This window comes from Planococcus citri, chromosome 4 (assembly GCF_950023065.1).
Source record: "Planococcus citri chromosome 4, ihPlaCitr1.1, whole genome shotgun sequence".
NCBI classification, from domain to species: Eukaryota; Metazoa; Arthropoda; class Insecta; order Hemiptera; family Pseudococcidae; genus Planococcus; species Planococcus citri.
Genome location: NC_088680.1, coordinates 9,637,769 through 9,655,691, shown reverse-complemented (window position 1 = coordinate 9,655,691; position 17,923 = coordinate 9,637,769). Strand labels below are relative to the sequence as shown.

Here is a 17,923-nt window from a genome sequence, read left to right as displayed (position 1 = left end):
TTTTTTTGTTTACGTCGTTGGACACACTTTTGGTATTTTTTTGCACTCTTGCACACTTTTGCACTGTGATAATCAGATAATGGAGCTATTTTTTCAGTTGCGATAATGTCATCACGAATAATCTTGATTCCGAACGTGATCAAATGAATTTTCCACCATTATTTCGTAAGGTTTTAGTCGTTTCATGTGATCTTTAACGTCGCTTTCGCTTCTTGTAGAGCGTCCATGTTTCGAGCGATGTTCAGCGGTAAGTACTTTGTTCTATATTCTTTTGTTACAGCTTTCGGAAAAACAAACCATCCGATTTTACGATTAATTTTGAGATGAAAATGCGGTGTTCTTTCCATCATTGTACACTTCGTTACGGTCCAGTCTCGTGCACCGGTTATGTATCGATCGATTAATGAACAATTATTTGGTTCGTTTTGCAGGTTTCTGAGCAATGAACAACACCACCATGAAGCAAGTGTTCGACGATTTGGAATCGAATAATCCGGAGTTGGTGGAGGCATTCAAAACGAAAATCAGAGAGCAGTTCAGAAAAAGTGAGTATTGATTCGTACATCGATTCGTGTTACGAATAGAATTCTGTAGTAATCACGATGTTCTTTGATCGATCAGCTAATGATCCATGGCTAATGAACGGGGTTTACGATTACCATTTGAGAACTCAGTCGCAGAGAGCTGTCGATGTGCTGGCGAATGTGAGCGAACCTCATGACGGATTTTTTCTCAAAAAGTAAACTATCGAATTAATTCTCTTGGTGTATTTGATCATAGCATGTGTTAACACGATGTATGTTTTGGGTTACAGAATGGTGGAGGGATTAAAAGGTCCTACTACGAGGTTGCAACATCTTTCATTACTCGGTTATTTAGTGAGAAGAAGACCTATGTGGATTTATAAGATCTTTCAGCACGAAGTTTTGGCTCAATTATTATATATTTTAAAAGTAAACGCGATTTTGATAGATTTACTTTACCTAACCGATTGGTTATATACTTACGATGAGGAATTTTCAGGTTGAAAGCGAAATTGTTACTATCGTATCGGCGTTATTAATTTTAAACATACTGATTCCATTGGTGCCTATTTCGGTCGGATCGATATTGCCAGATATATTCAGCGTGTTCAGGTATTTTGAAGGATTATACACGTTTTGGTTACCGAACGCACTTCTTCCATGGTTCTGTCTCTTTGAACTCTACCACGAGTCTTTCGTCTATATATTCTATTACGGAATAAACCTATTAATGGTTTTTTTTTTTTACTATTCTATGCATTTTTGAAATTAAGACACAAAACCATTATGGTTGCGTTTTTGTCGGGTGCTTTGATTGTTTCGTATTTCAGCAAATTGGCTGCCCGGAATTGTAACTCGAATAATTATCAGGATGCTCAACTCGTACATCTGCAAATTTCGCTTTACACGTTATTTCATCGCTTGTACGGAATGTTTCCAAATAACTTTATTAATTTTCTACGTAAGGAGTACATGACGAACGAAACGTATCCTGTATTTAGTCACACCGTCAAGGTACGTCTGGGAACCAAGCATGGTTCGATGTGAGCTTTTGAAAACTTTGCGAATTATTATGATTATGAGCCAAATAGGCTTAAAACGATATACGATCCTTTGTACGGTACCGGTTTGATTTATATGACCGTGTGTTGTTTATTTTTAAGCCGATGCTCGACACGGTACGAGTTAATCACTTGTTGATCACCGGTGATGAGAACTGGGAGAAATCATCGGAAAGGTGAGCATTAAATGATTGATACGATAAGAATATTGGAATCGGTGGAGTTATTTATTGGGTTTTTGACAGGTGGCGTAATGTCGAACCTCACGATATCATCGTTGGTTGTGCTAATTTATTGATGAATGGCGGAAATTCGGGCTCTAAAGAGTTCAATCAACGAAATGTTTACGAACCAAAAGCTGTCTTCAATTGTGGTGATCTGTTAGGTACGAGTATTGTAGTTCGAAGTGAAATATACTATAATCAGCGAATGGATTCGAAGGTAGTTCTAATTCGAGTTGAGTAATCGTTCGTTTTGACGATTTCAGGCGTTGTGAAAGTGACCGGAAAGCAAACCGTGGCTGAGTATTGTAAAGAACTTGGTAAAGGTGCCGATGATCCTACTCTGTTGAGTCCAAGTGTCAGATTTTTAGAAAACAGACCACCGGAATCGGTTCCTGCTCAAATACCATTAACACCTATAATTCGAGTACGTTGTTTTCACGACCTCGTTTATTATTCGAATGTACTGATTATGTGGATGAAGATTGTTTTATCACCTTGATAGGTACTTTGATAATACAAGTTTTACACTAATTTACTTGTTATTTCACAGGGGTTTGAAGTAAGCTCACCTTATTCGGAACATGAAGGTTCTTCGCCCCCCGAAGCAGCTGTAGAAGCGACGCCGGAAACGACACCAATTCGGGTAAATTTTCTCAACCCTTTTTTTAAAAAAGCAATACAGCTTTATTTTGGGATCGTGTTCATTAATTGATAGTGATTTTTCTCTACGTAGGAATGCCTGACAACGACGAATGCTTCTGGTCTATTTTCCGCAGCTGGTCGTCCGTTGGCTTCTTTTATCAAAGACCATATACAGCAAGGTGCTATAGTTCCTATGAGCGAGCGTTCTTTCCCTACCTCGCCGATCAAAAAAGACTCACCGACTGTTCGTCATTCTGCTCCGGAAATCATATTGCATGGCTCGCAATTGACGTCGTCTCGTAAAATCAATATGCTGTTAACTGATCGTAATCAGGTTTGTGAAAATTGATCTGGAGGGGTCATTTTGTGTTGGTTTGATCCAGGTTTTGAGTTTGTGTCTTTTCGATTTCTTTCAAATTTGGAAAGAAACTTCTTTTTTATCTCAATAGGAAAAAATCATAAATTTTTCTACTAAAATTGAGAAAAAGAACCAAGGTTTATTCTATGATTATTTTTCAAAAAATTCTGTTTTTTGCTAAAATTGTTAACGTCTCATTCTCTGCCAAAAAATTGACAAACATTCTTGCTTTTTAGCAAAATTATTAAAAAAATTTACTTTTTTTAAAAAAAAAAATACCCAAAAGTCTCGCTGTTCTGAAAAAAATTGGGGAAAATTTTTTTGCAGAGAGGCTAATACTTACTTAATTAAAAAGTCCTGCTTTTTGATGAAATTGTCAAAGTCTCTTTTTTTCACAAAAATTCTCACTTTTTAGCAAAACTGCTGAGAATTGTCACTTTTTTTCAAATATTTCCCAAATGTCTCTCTTTATTGCCAGAAATTGCCAAAAAGAAGCATAATTTTATTTTTGGCAAATGATTGCCAAAAAGTCCTGCTTTTTGCTGAAATAATCAGTTGTTCCTTTGTGACAAAAATTGTCATAATTTTCAGAATTATTGAAAAAAAAAAATGTTTGCATTTTAGCAAAACTGCTCAAAATTGTTATTTATTTACCAAAAATTCCAAAAAGTTTCATTTTTGTTTCAAAAATTGTCCCAAAAATTTTGTTGTTTGTCAAAAGATGTTTGAAAAATTCCATTTTTCTCAAATTTCTCAAAGTCATGCTCTTTGCTATAAAATTAGCACAAAATCTTGTTTTTTAACAAAATTCTTAGTAAACGTAATTTTTTTTCAAAAATTTTTAAAAGTGATTTTTATCTTAATATTATTCTAAAGTCTGTCGTTTTCTGTCAAGAATTGCTAAAAAAAAATCCATGCTCTTGGAAAAATTCTTCAGCTTTCAATTCTTTCAAAAATTGACAAAAAATCTTGTTTTTTAGAATAATTCCAAAAAATTTCACGTTTTAAAAAAAATTTCTAACGGTAACTTTTTCTAAATGAATTATTTAAGAGACTCAATTTTTGTCAAAAATTGCCAATAAAATTCCTTTCTCTTAGATACTAAAATTGTCAAAGTTTCGTTTTTTTTTTTCAAAAATGGGCATTTTTACTAAAAATTACTTGAAAATTGTATTATGTTGTCAGAAATTGTCAAAAAGTCGTTTCTTGTGGAAAAAATTCTTCAGCTTTCAATTTTTCCTAAAATTGGTAAAAAATCTCATTTTGTAGAGAAACTCGTTTTTTCAAAAATTTCAAACGGAACTTTTTTAAACAAATTATTCAATTCAAAGAGTCTCATTTCTTGTCAAAAATTGCCAAAAATCTTTTCTTTTGGAAAAAATTCTTCTGCATTCAAAAAAATCTCGTTTTTTAGAAAAATTCCAAAAAAATTTCACATTTTTTCAAAAAATTCCAACTGTAATTTTTTTTAGATGAATTATTCAAGATTCTCATTTTTTGTCAGAAATTGCCAAAAAAAAAAAAAAAAAAAACACTTCCTTTTACTAAAATTGTCAAAGTTTCGTTTTTTTTCAGAAATTGGCATTTTTACTAGAAATTACTTGAAAATTTCATTTTGTCAGAAATTGCCAAAAAATCTTTTCTTTTGAAAAAAATTCTTCAGCTTTCAATTTTTAAAATTGGCAAAAAATCTCGTTTTTTAAAAAAATTTCAAAAAAAATTCACGTTTTTCCAAAATTTCCAACGGTAACTTTTTTCAAATAAATTATTCAAGTCTCATTTTTTGTCAGAATTTTCCCAAAAAAGTACTCTTTCTTTTACTGAAATTGTCCGTTTCGCTTTTTTTCCAAAATTGACATTTTTACTAGAAATTACTTGAAAATTTCATTTTGTTGTCAGAAATTGCTAAAAAGTACTTTCTTTTGGAAAAAATTCTTCAGCTTTCAATTTTTTCCAAAAATTGGCAAAAAATCTCGTTTTTAAAAAAAATTTCACGTTTTTTCAAAAATTTCCAACATTAATTTTTTCTAATTAAATTATTTAAGAGTCTCATTTTTTGTCAGAAATTGCCAAAAAAAAATCCGTTTCTTTTACTAAAATTGTCAAAGTTTCGCTTTTTTTCAAAAATTGACATTTTCACTGGAAATTACTTGAATCAGAAATTACCAAAAATTTGCAAAATAGTTCAACTTTTTGAAATTGAAAAGCTGTTTTTGGATAATTTTTTCTGGCTAAATATGTCTTGCTCTCGTTTTGTTGCTATTTTGGTTACTTTTCCGAAATTTGTTGGCTACTCAAGTTAATTTTTTTTTTGCAAAAGTTGAGTACGAGCCCTGCGAATATGGCCTTATTTTTTCGATTCCACTTCTCCTAGCTCCTTCTGTAGGGTTAGATCGAAAAATGACGTCATATTCGTGTTCAGGACCCTTAAAAACATATTATTTTATATGTCACACGACTTGTTGGATTTTTTCAGTACTTGACCCTGATAAAGGAGTAGTCTAGGGCGACCCCTCCCCTAAATTTGAGGTCAAATTAAAGTGGAATAAAGTCGAAAGCCTTGTAATGTATCGATTAGTATGTTTTCAAAAGTGCTGAGCACGAATATGACGTTATTTTTTCGATCCCATTTCTCCTAACCTCACAAGTGGTAGCACTGGGACGTACGGTTAGGTCAAGTCGCAAAAGTAAGTTCATATTCGTGTTCAGCACCCTGAAAAACATACTATTCGATATGTCGCATGACTTGTTGAATTTTTTCAGTGTTTGACCCCACTAAAGGGGCGACAAGGGCGACCCTGCCCTCAAATTTGAGAATAAAATTGAAAAAAAGATGCACATCGTGCGATATGTCGAATAGTATGTTTTCGAAGGTGCTGAACTCGAATATGGACTTATTTTTTCAATTTGGCCCTTTCCAGGACCACTTTCACTAAGGTCCAACTCCTAAAAGTTATTACAGAGTTTTTGAAGGCACTGAATATGATTATGAGCTCATTTTTTTCGATTCTATCTCACGTAGCTCTGTTCCTCTTACCCAAGTTCTCACTGTAGACATCAGAGCATCAATTGAGAGCATTAAAAAATATGATAGAGTCAAATCAAAAAATATAAGGTCACATTTTACGCAAAAACATGCCATAACCTTGTTCATAATTTCAAAAGAATTAGTGATTTGAGTGAAATAAAAAAATAAAAAGACATAAACTCGAAAATTTGAACTAGTTGGTACATAAAATGACCCAAAAAATTAAAAGATCACTCCGTGTACTAATTTTCCTTCTTTATTTTACAGGCTAGTGACCCCAATAACGTAATCGAGTTGAAACCAATCGTCAGTGACGCTGCTAAAAACACAAATGATCTCATTAGTGAAAACCGTACACAATCTGTGATCTCATCGGTGAATACTTCCAAGTCCGTGAACTGCGTTAGTGATAGGAAAGAAAATGGTACCGCCAGTGTGGAAAAAAGCGACGTTGCTCCAGACTCAGTCGAAGAATTCGACCCTTGCGCTTTGGAAAAATCCGGATCTCCTTGTTCTTCGGGCGGTTTGCATATGCCCGATCAAAAATTAATGGGTAATTTCGCTCTATACATGCAGCATATGCGGCATCGACAACACAGTCAATGTACTTCCGATTCAGGTTTGTGATCTGATTAACTCTCAATTCTGGAAAATAATCCAATTTTTCAAATCATCTAACGAGTGGTCGAATTTTTATCAATTTTCAGAACGATTTAGCCCCAGCAATAGTCCTCAAGATCGAGTGAATTATTTCAAAAATTCTAAAGTACGTAGAACAAACAGCTGTCCGGAAATGAAGAAGGATAGTCCGAATTCGACGACGTTATCTTCCGATAGCCCTGTACTAGAAGAACGAGACGAAAACGAAGAATTCTACGATAACAAAAAGGTAAGTAGTCGATACTAAAGGGAGAAATGAACCACTAATATGTCTCGTAATTGAAATCGTACTCTCTTTTTCAGTATATATCAACGCGCCGAAAATCGAAAAAATCCACCCCAACGAAAGTTACCGTCGAAACGCAAACCGAAGACTTGCCTTCGCAGCCACAATACCCTTACGAGCATCTATTCTTAGACGTGTTCCCACCGCTGCATCCTCCAGCGGATGGGCAATCATCGCCTACTGCAAGTGTGAACTCGCTGGAAGAACGAGCTCCGTTGGCTAAAGTTTTTGAGAAAGTCAATACACCCAGTAAATTACTTCAGACATATATCGATACCGCGGCGTCATGTTTTGACGATAGATTAGCTATACGTGATACGTCTAGACCGCCATCGATAGGTGAGGGTGAGGGCTTTTGAATAAATCAAGAACGTCTGCAAACTGAAAGTATGTTGATTACTACGCTGTCTTGTATTTTTTTTATGCGCAGTTTTGGAGAATAAATATTTATTGGATCAGTTGAGATTGATGGGTGTTGCTTTGCAACTCGAGGAACATAAACGTGAAGTGCACGCGGAACGAAATCGACGTCTTTTACCTCGATCTAGACGGAATAAAACACTCGAAGAGCATAATAATATTTTGGTAAGATCTACTCGTTTATTGAATGTGTACGAAATTAGATTAAATGAAGATTACTGAGGTTGTGAGACTCCATTTGCTGATCATACATTTTTTGAATCAGTTTCGCGATTCTCAAATGTTTATTTATTTTGAATTGTCACGTGATTACAGATAGCTCAAGTGACAGATCTGCAGAAACAAGTAAAACACTGTCAGGAAGAAGTAACTAAAATCATACACGAAAAAGAAGCTCTGATTGAACAAGAAAAACGCAACTGCACGCACTGGCGCACACAATTCGGTACCTTACAACAAGAACACAAAACTCTGACCAGCCGTTATCAAAACGTAGAAGCGCTGCTGAAAGAGGAGAGAGATTCGAACGAGCAGAATCTCAAAGTAAACGCACGAATTGAAATTTTTATCGAAATCGAAGTACAAGTTTGAATGAAATGGTCGATTTTTTTCAGCAATTGAACGATACACGAGCTACGTTATGTGATATTACCAACGACCTTGAGAGTTGTCGAAAAGATGCGATGGAAGCGAAAGATTTACGACGTACGATAGCCGAATTACAGCATGAGATGACCAAAGCTGGTGAATTAATCACGCTTTATAGAAATCGACTCATTGAAGCCTGTCTTCCGACCGATGATAAAGTAACAACCGAGAGTACGATCCATTCGCTGATAGATGAAAGGAATAGTATGTATCGAAATACGGTTTTATTGTTATTATGCTCCTCCTTTCCGAAAAATATCTAAGGTGATGATTTTTTGCAGGATTAATGAAGATTATTAGCGATCAACGAATTTCATTAGAAGCCACTCAGAAGACGCTTGACTTGCTGCGTAAAAATACGAAAGATAAAGAGAATCAAGTTGGAGTATTGAGTGATGAGTCTGTATCGTCTCAGGAAACGTTGGAAACTATTATCAAAGTGAGTGGATCATGCCTTGAAAAAATATGGCGAGGAATGAAAAATCAACCCCCCTCCTCCAGTCACATCCAGCCTTCTTGGTTAACTTGGAAGAGTGAGGAACGTGGCACAAGATTCTCAGAGGCCAAAAATTTCGAAAAAATCTGATCTCTCCCTTCAATTGCTCCAGAGCTGATTTTTAGATCCTCCACTTATTCTGAAAATTTGAACTTGAACGAATTTTTGATCGAGGTCGTCCAAATCTCTCAAATCCAGTGCCAAACCAATCCTAAACACCAAATTTGAGCGAATATTAAATTTTCAATAAAATAATACTAATTCAAAATTAATCAATTTCCGTAGGATTGGAAGAAAAAATACGAAGAGATGAAGGCGTCGTACGATCAAGAAAAAATACGCTCGGCCAATTTGGAATCGCAAGTGAACCGATGTAAATTGCTAATGAAATCCAACAACACGAAAATAGCTGCTCAGAAAGACACTGGACTTCGACGAGGACTCATTCCGCTCGCAGATGATGGCGGCGGATCAAGCGGTGCTGGATTGAAACCTGGTCCAAGTAAGTAACCTCCCATTTTCTTCCATAAAAGGTTCAATAATCACCACACACTGGGACGAGATTGAATTACCTCGTATTGCATAAATGCCCAATTCATCACATTTATCGTTTCACATCAGGTGTTCCTAAATCGCCGAAAACTTTCGCTCACTCTGCTTCCCAGCAGGTGAAACTGACGAAAGAGTCGGAGAAATTCCCGTCTCCGGTTTCGGACAACACGAATCGATCTCGAACAAGTCCGCCGAACGATCAATCCAATGAGAGAGAATCTCCGTCGCGGGCTCAGGTTGAAAACCCACCTTCACCAGCGACAACGACGCTCGTTGGTCAAGGGTCTGTCGATGGTGATGGGTCTGGATCAGGCGATGTGTTCAAATCTATTGTAAAGAAAAAAGGCAGAACGGAGTGTGCCGAAACAGGACAGCTGAGACCGATTTCGTTCACTCAGTTTGATCCGGAGCCACCGACTAGAAAAGAATGATGGGCTCGACGAGTGTTTTTTATTGTGCTCTTGTGTAAGTATTCTGATGTGTTGTATAGGGTGGCAAAGTGTGGAGAATAAAATGGTATTAATGATGGGAGCTGTTGTGATCGAAAAATCTCAAGGAGGGAGGGTGGGGGTACTTAGCGTTTTTTTACGTAGGGACCTAAGGGAATCAATGTTTGGCCTTTAAAGCTCGTCATGTTTTTTTGGGTCGTGAAATTTCTACATCCTAAAAAACAATTTTGAATATTTGACCATGCTGACTTGGGAAGTGTCCCAATAGGTACCAGAAATTTTTTGAATCAAAAAAACGTGTCAAAATGCATCATGAAAGGGCATTTTTGAAAATCGAATTTGGGCTCAAAAATGGGAAAAAATCAAAATGTCTCAGAATTGACCTAAAATGCTGAAATTTGGAAAATACCCAATTTTCAACCCATCAGATCGATTGAGAAACTGTTTCGAACCATTTTGGGCAGTTCTAGAACCTCCAGCAAATTTCTGAAAGTTTGAAATTTCTACAAAATTTTTACTCGATGATGGTGGAAAACTAAAATTAACTTCATATTTTTAATCTCAACTTTATGAGTTGATTGGAGTTGGTTTCAAACCGTTCTGGAGCCTCCAGCAATATTTTGGAATTTCCAGATTTTCAAAAAGTGCCCAAAAAAAAACGTTCAAATTGACTTCTGCTCTTGTGAACGTGATTAGTGCTTATTAATGACCTATTTGACCAATTACTCGCCACTTTTCCAAAATCGTTGGGTTCCAGCTCCAAAGCAAAATTTTGTTCAGCGATTTCCTATTTAAAAATTTCGAAAATTCACTGTTTCCTCTGCGTTTGGCATAAAAAGCTGGAATTCAATTTATACCCTATTTCTGACACACTGAGTCGATTGCAGGTAGTTTCGAGGCATTTCGGAGCCTCCAGTGACTTTTTGGAAATTCCAGTTTTTCAATAAAAAAAGGAAAAAAAGCATAAAATCTGTCTAGAAAGCTGAAATTTGATTCGTATCTTGTTCTCGGCTCACCAGATCGATTAGAAAAGATTTCGAACCATTTTGAGCATTTCTGGAGCCTCCAGCAGATTTTTGAAAAGTTGAAATTTACACAAAATTTCACCTAATGAAATTAGAAAGTTGAAATACTCTTAATATCTCAATAATCAACATGCATAGTCCACTAGAGACGGTTTCATGTCGTTCTGGAGACTCCAGCGGTATTTTTGGAAACTCCAAAATTTAAAAAAGTGCCATAAAAATTGTCAAAATTGACTTCATTTCGTATAAATGCGATTAATGCTCGTTACTGCCCTCACTTGATCAATTACTTGCCATTTCTTCCGGATCGACAGATTTTATGGAGTTTTTTGGAAAATCAGAATTTCCAAAAATTCACTGGAGGCTACAAAACGACTTGAAACCACTTTCAGTTGACTCAGCATATTGAAATTGAGGTATGAAGTGAATTAATTCCGGCTTTCCAATTTTTCATTTTAGTGAAATTTTGTGTAAACTTTAATTTTCAAAAATCAGCTGGAGCCTCCAGAACTGCTCAAAACGGTTCGAAACTGATTTTAGTCGTTTTGACAATTCGAAAATTGAGTATTTCTGAAATTTCAGCTTTCTTGATCAATTTGGTAAAGTTTTGATTTTTTTTTTCATTTTTGAGCATATTTTTTTTTGATTTTTGAAAATTAACCAAAATTTGAAAAATTAATTTCAGCACCTAAAATTTTAATTTTATAATGAGCTCGGGAGGTTTGAACTGTGTTGATGTAGCTTCTGTTTGAAATGGGGTCTGAAAAAAAAATCACAATACTCGTCTTTGATGAAAAAATGATAATTTTCCAATCTCAAATCAGATCTTGCTTTCCACTTCTGAAGCTCTTGTGAATTCTGAACTTCTGCTAAATAATCTTCGAATTTTTCGTGTCTGATAGTATCAGAAATAGCACTTTTTTCAATGTTTCGTTCTCCAATGAGAACAACTTGGCTCGAATCATTATTAACCATTTCAAAGATTCATATTCTGCTACCTACCATTTTATTAAAACTCGAGTGTTTCCGAATACCTACCTTTTCACGAACGTTTTTTTTTTCTTTTTCTTCAACAGGAATGTGAGATATTTTAGATAGAAGCTGCTAGTGCTGAAGTTGCTGTATTTCTGCGTTAATAGACTGACTCCTGGTTAAATATAGTTACCAGACAGGAAACATAGAAATGTTGGAATTTATAAGTGTTTTTCCTTCTTATATATTTTTTTCATTGTACTTTTTTTTTAGATTTTTTTTTATAATTATTTTTTCTTTCTTTTTTTTCCTTCTCGTTCTCTCTATGTTTGGTCCTACCTAATCGTTCTTTAATTCAGTTTTCGTTTTTTTCCACGCTGATTTTTTTCCCCTCATTTTCTTCAATGTGGCTGAAAAAATATCTACCATTTGTTTTAACCATTTTTCATTATCGTTATTCTTCTTACTCGTACACCTGTTCCCAATTTCACCTCGAGTTGCATCGGTATCATCATTCTGTGGATTAATTTATGTTTGTTTAATAATGGTACCTGTGGTTTTGTTTTTTGTTCTCTTCTACAACAAACAGTTATTCGCGACGAAGTGCTCGTAGCATGACTGTAATTTAGTAACAATTTTACGTACGAAATGTCTTGAATTTTCTTTTTTTTAATAAACATATATCGTTATTTTTAACGCTTTATTTATCACGAAAATATATACAAAATGTTTCTTATTAATTTGGTTTTCTTTATTTATATGTACTTCAATACGTTGAAGAATTCTTTGTTACGATGGTTACTCGGTTAACCGTACGTATTCGTCTCGTATAATCAAATATTCGTGTCGAAGTGAAACGAACGATTGGTACGTTTGATTTCAATACTTCGTACGACATTCCAAAACAAGATGAACGAAGACACGTAAGATTGGAAAAAGGATCTTTCTCAGGTTCCAGGAATTATCCTTCGTTACGATGACGAATCAGGAGCCGAACGTTCTAGATCATCGGTGATTCTAAGAGTATCAATTCCAAAATCGATATCTTCAACGGTGAGAACCCTACGAACAAAAGTGATTATTAATTTAGAATTAGAACGTTATTTTACGATGATCGCATCACCAATGCTGATACTCACATTGAACTATGGAATAATGTAAAGTTTGGTACAGGTTCTTTCTCTCGAAGCCATAATGGACTAGTGTAAAGCTGATTCTTCAAGAAGATACTAGCTTTGTAGCACTGGTTACTGCAGAAAGACTGTAAAATGTACACGATTAGTTGCATCAATCAAACGATGAAATGAAGATGAATACTGGAACCGGTATTACCTTTCTCTCAGTTATATCGTAGACTTTATTTTCAGTTGTTGAGATGTGATATTTTTGTTTAGGAACTGGGCCCAAAATCTGGCTACATAATGGATACCCACAGTGCTTCATTATGGTTCGTTCTTCGATTATATCTTGATAATGGGACTGATTTATCCATCGTAGCTGAACGATATCGAAAAGTGAGTATTTACACAGATATTTGAGTAATAATAAGTTCATAGAATACCTGTGATAGAAAGTAAGTCTGGTCGTTAGTTCCATCGATGAATTCTTCGACTACTTTCTGTGCTCTAGCGTTACATTCTTTTTTCTTCTTCGCAGCTAGAAGAGCTCTCCTGGAATGGTTAAAGTTAGAATACGAACGATCAAAATGATGTAATATGATCAGCATTTAGCTGTTGACTTACCTTCTATCGGGTTTTGGAGATCGAGCAGACGGTTTCGGTGATCTTGGTGAAGGATTTGGAGATATTGAAGAAGCCATTGAGGATATAGGTGATTTTCATTATATTACTGACAGTTTATTAGTGAGAATTTTCGTCGAAGAGTTCTAATTTTCGTTCAACTTCGGTGAAATTTGTGTTATGAATTCTGTGTTGGTGATAACGATGATAAAACCGAAGGATGACGTCACTGTCGTATTGCGCAGACGCAGTAACTCTGAATTTGGCCAAGATAAATCTTGAATGGAATTTTATTTTCCAGTGAATTTCGTTTCAAAATTTAATTATCGTGATTTATAGAGGTTAATTAATATCATATTAGTGTAATTAAATTTGTATTCGTTCGTATTTCTTTCAGAATATCGTTTTTCATTCAAATTTCGAGATTTTCAACGTTCGCAGTGTTGCTATTCCGGAGGAGAAAAAAGTAAGTTAGCATTTTGAAATTTTTATTTTTAATTCGTCAAATAAAAAATGCAGATTTTACATTTTACAATCAAAAATATACGATTAAAAAAGTATAATCATGTAAAATTAACGCAATTAGTCTCTAGTTACTTCCACGAACGCAAGACTTCTCCAAACAATACGCAACTTTGGGCGCAGCAGCATGAGCCAAATCGAAATTACAAACTTCGAAGCAAAGTTCTGTCCGAGGATCGTGTACTTTTCTCGAATGTCCATAAGCTGCCTTCTTTACACCATCTTCCAAATACCAAACGGTCATCCAACTATTCAACGCAGCCGAAGGCACATCCAAAATACCTTCGCTTCCTACGGGAATCACTTCGGAAGCAAGTTCTGATTGGTTTCCCGCATAAGTATACCGGACCGAGAAATAGATAGGATATTTTTCATACCCGTTTTTCACCCTGTACCTAATCGTCTTCTGGATTTCTTCAACGGTAGCTTCGACGAAGGTCTGATTACTGAAGCTGATGTTGGATACTTGGATATTGGCGATGGTTATGTTCTCGATGGAAGTAGCGATATCGCCGATGGTTGTATTGATGATTTCAGCGATAGGTACTTTGGCTGTTGTGGTGTTTTCTTCGACAAGAACTGTTGCTAGGGTTGTTTTGAGGATATCGTCGGATAATTTCTCCGTTGTTATGGAACTGGCGATGGTTGTATTGATGACTTCGGCGATCGGTGCTTTGGCTGTTGTGGTGTTTTCTTCGACGAGTCCTGTTAATAACGTTGTATTGAGGATTTCATCGGATACCTTGGCAGGTGTGATTGTGACCTCGTCGATGATCTCTTTGACAGTCGCGTTGTTTTCTCCAGTGAATGTGGCAGGATTAGTGGCGTTCTCTTGAGCGGTCGTAAAGGCCAAAAGGAAAATTAAACTCGAACTGAATAACACAGACTTCATTTTTAAAACCATGTTGAACTTGAAGCGGTAATCGAACAACTGGTTCACTTTCACGTATTCGGTTACCGAGTAGAGGATTTTGGTTCATTTTTTTCATCACCTTTGTAAAGGTTATCGTTGTATTAATTAGGTATACATTAGTCATTAGTATAATGAATGAGTACCTAGACTAATACATGTGTTGGGTAGCTTAGCTATCACGAAGGTTTATAAATTATTTGTTAACTTATACACCGATCTCTTTATCTTTACATTACAGACAAATTTATCGAGACACGAAGTTATTGATTGACTGATTGGTTAATGAAGTATCAACTTTTAATGGATTGATATCGATTTTACAATGTAATGAAGTACCCAGCGTGAAATCAACGTAGAAAATAAACAACTGTATCAGGTGAGAAGCACACTGGTTTTTGGTGGTGGTATGATGTAATTTTAAATGAAATTTAAAAGCTGAAAATTACTTAAAAAGGTTTTTTTTTGCCAAAATAGACAGAAAAAAAGTCCCATCTTCTTGCAAAATTGTTTTCAAAATTTTATTTTTTACCTTCCTGTAAGGGTAAGGTGCTCTAATGTCGACCACATTTTTTCTTTTGGCTGCCAAATGAACACGTTTTGAGATAGAAATCCCGGAAATGGCTTAAAATACACCTTGATCCTTCCCCCAACACATGCCAAAAGCTCATTGACATCAATAAATTTCTAAAGTTTTTACAAAAGCTTTTCCTCAACAACTCAAAAATTGAATTCCAAATTTTTGGGTCCTAATTCCGACCACCCCCGAAATTGAAAAATAAATGTGTAAAAAGAAGTACAAAATCAATTTATTTGCGAGTAATTAAAATACTTTTCATAACTTTATCATTCATTTAAGCAATAGCTATAGACATACTGATTTTTCGAGAGCATTCCAAGTGTTTTTTCCCCAAAATGACTCTACTTTGAGAGACCGCCGTTCCACAGCAGGGGCAGGTGAAAACTGAAAATTTTTTTGGGGCCATTTCAACTCCAAATCTTCAACATAATATACTAATTTTCAGCAAAATCAAAGATTGCGTAAATTTTTCAGATCCGCCCGAATAGGTAGGTATAGGTAATGTGATTTGCTTGTAATTTAGGAGAAATATGAGATGGTCGACATTAGAGCACTTTTCAAAAAAAAAATTTTTTGAGAAATTTTTCAACTTACCCTCGTCAAATTTGAAAAATTCTTATTTCATTGAATTCCTCGTCTTTTTTTATTCTCAAAAGATACCTCACATAATTAAAATCACATAAATCATCAAAGTCATAAAACGCAATGTGAGAGGCGCCAAAAAGTTTTTGACCCTTCAAAACCAATTTTCTGCTCTATCTAATTCAATTTTGGTTTTAGGGTTACGATTTTGGTGTCATTCGTTTTGTCTGTAAAAAAGGAATAGAAATACATTTTTTCCGGAAAATTTCCGGCATCATTTGAATGAAATCGGCAGGTGGTCGGAATTAGAGTAGTGGTCGGCATTAGGGCACCTTACCCTTACTGTCATAAAAAGTTGTGTTTCTGAAATCGACAATTTTTCTTCTTTTTTTTTTTTTCAATCAAATTATAACTAGATGATTGTTGGTCTTCGTGCAGATTTTTGATCCTATTTGACAAACGTGCAACTGTTCCAATCGGCATAACTTCATAAAATCATCTTCAGATGGCTTAAAACCAGAATAATCCAATACGAGTACATCATACAGCGGAGGTAACGGCGATGAAAATTTTGGAACTTGTTTTAAATGATTATATTGTAAATTCACTTCACGTAAATTCGGAAATGAACTTAAATCCAGCTGGGGACAATTGCATTCGTGTAAACTGAGGGTTTGAATTTGATTGGGAAACTTCCACATGTGATTAGAATCACCTAGGGTCCATCTCCTTAAATAGAGGTTCTTCAATTTGGACAGATTAAATAGTTCTTCGGATAATAGTTTCGTCATTTTTTCATTTTTGTATTCGGCTGAACGCTGAAAAGGACCGTGTACTCGTAAGCTTTCTACGTTTTTATAGTGTTGAAACATTTTGTGATCTGTCAGTTCCCAGGGTTCGTTCATTTCGGAGTCAAAAGTCAAGTCCTGTGGGCAAAAAAAATTCATTGGTAAAGGGGAGTGATTTTTTTTAAGGCAATTTTTTTATTGACTTACCGTCACTTCGTCAACATTACTTGGTATACCTTCTTCTAATATTAGGAATTTTGCGAATGAGTTATTTAATATGATTACTCCCACGACTAATTGAAGTATAAAAGACATCTCAGGTACTCAAAGTGAATGAAAACAAAAGAGCAATGAACAAATATAAGCTTTCAACTTTTCTAGGTACTTCACTGCACTGTTGCATTTGCACTACAAGTATCCACTTTTAAAGTTGTTGTAATTTAACCTATGCATTTTAGAAGTAAATAATTCCTTATTTTCAAATACACTGTGACTATACTTATTTGGTACTTGTATTAATGAATGCTTCTAACTACCTACCTACACTTTTGAGCTACATTAGGCACATAGAATGCCCAAATAGGATGCAGAATGCATAAGGTAAAATCCTAATTAGGCATTACTCTTCAATTATGGATCAAAATATTTATTTTCTTATCATCGTTGGCAAGTTTAATACCTCAGATGTGACTTTTTTACTTTTTTTTTTTGCATTATTGGATTTGTCTTACTGAAACGAATCTAATGATGTGAAAATTTATTTTTTTTTGAAAAATACAATTGAGCTTTTTCAAGGGCAATTTTAAAATTTCCTCATAAAGTACAAATTTTTTCGGACAAAGTGAACCAATGAGAATAAGTCCTTCAATTCGACTCCTACACATCCACAACTTCTAGTTTCGAACCATTCTGGAGCCTCCAACAATTTTTCAAATTTCTCCATAAATTCAAATTATTCTGAAAAGGTCAAAAATGAACTTTGGCGCTCAAAACTTTGACCGATGCTTATATGAGGCACTCTCTCGAATGTTTCAAGTTGTTTCTTGTAAAATTCCAGATACATATATTCCAGTTTGAAAGTGAATTTTTGACCAATTTGTAAATTTCAAAAAATATGGAGAAAAAAATGAAGTTTTCAACAAATAAGGCAACGAGCGAAGTTTTTTGGCAAAATGTTGTCTGGTGTGTCTATTTTACTTTGTTAGGACCTCCAACAAGTTTTCAAATTTCACTAGAAATTTTGAAAATGTTGTGCAATAGAGTCAAAAATGAACTCGTTTTGTGCCAAAAAATGCCAAAAAAATTCACTGTTTGTGAAAAGTGCGAAATAGTCTCGCTTCTTGCTAAAAATTGTCACTTTTTCTCTAATTTAAGAGTCTCAACTTTTTTTTTCTTAAAGAAGTGATCCAAAAGTTTTCATTTTTTCAAAAGTTTGACAAAAATTAGTTTTTTTTTTG

General features: G+C 34.9%; 3 protein-coding genes across 7 annotated transcripts in view; 2 read left to right on the top strand and 1 right to left on the bottom strand.

The window, feature by feature from the left end:
- The first annotated feature begins 21 nt into the window (after positions 1-21).
- Tsc1 lies at positions 22-12,085 on the top strand. 3 transcript variants are annotated; one of them, XM_065361880.1, is made up of 21 exons: positions 22-247; positions 432-545; positions 622-739; positions 815-953; positions 1,024-1,136; positions 1,355-1,538; positions 1,688-1,761; positions 1,831-1,970; positions 2,073-2,233; positions 2,360-2,452; positions 2,543-2,785; positions 6,105-6,456; positions 6,545-6,726; positions 6,801-7,122; positions 7,214-7,368; positions 7,519-7,746; positions 7,818-8,055; positions 8,133-8,290; positions 8,633-8,849; positions 8,969-9,364; positions 11,450-12,085. In XM_065361880.1, the coding sequence occupies exons 2-20, from the start codon at positions 443-445 to the stop codon at positions 9,328-9,330; spliced, it is 3,582 nt and encodes a 1,193-aa protein (XP_065217952.1). In that variant the 5' UTR covers positions 22-247; positions 432-442; the 3' UTR covers positions 9,331-9,364; positions 11,450-12,085. The 3 variants fall into 3 exon arrangements, with proteins under 3 accessions (XP_065217952.1, XP_065217951.1, XP_065217955.1); XM_065361879.1 differs by having other exon boundaries at positions 6,801-7,128; XM_065361883.1 differs by lacking the exons at positions 22-247; positions 432-545; positions 622-739; positions 815-953; positions 1,355-1,538 and having other exon boundaries at positions 6,801-7,128.
- Positions 12,032-13,228, bottom strand: LOC135843851 (putative RNA polymerase II subunit B1 CTD phosphatase RPAP2 homolog). The gene is made up of 5 exons (XM_065361889.1): positions 13,088-13,228; positions 12,907-13,015; positions 12,678-12,842; positions 12,485-12,606; positions 12,032-12,407 (listed from the first exon to the last, which is right to left on the bottom strand). The coding sequence occupies exons 1-5, from the start codon at positions 13,162-13,164 to the stop codon at positions 12,317-12,319; spliced, it is 564 nt and encodes a 187-aa protein (XP_065217961.1). The 5' UTR covers positions 13,165-13,228; the 3' UTR covers positions 12,032-12,316.
- LOC135843848 (uncharacterized) overlaps positions 13,039-17,923 on the top strand; it is a 49,574-nt gene continuing 44,689 nt past the window's right edge. For all 3 annotated transcript variants that reach the window (XM_065361886.1, XM_065361885.1, XM_065361884.1), the window contains exons 1-3: positions 13,039-13,175; positions 13,482-13,550; positions 14,758-14,895. The gene's annotated coding sequence lies outside the window, so the exon portion shown is untranslated. The remainder of the gene's footprint in view (positions 13,176-13,481; positions 13,551-14,757; positions 14,896-17,923) is intronic.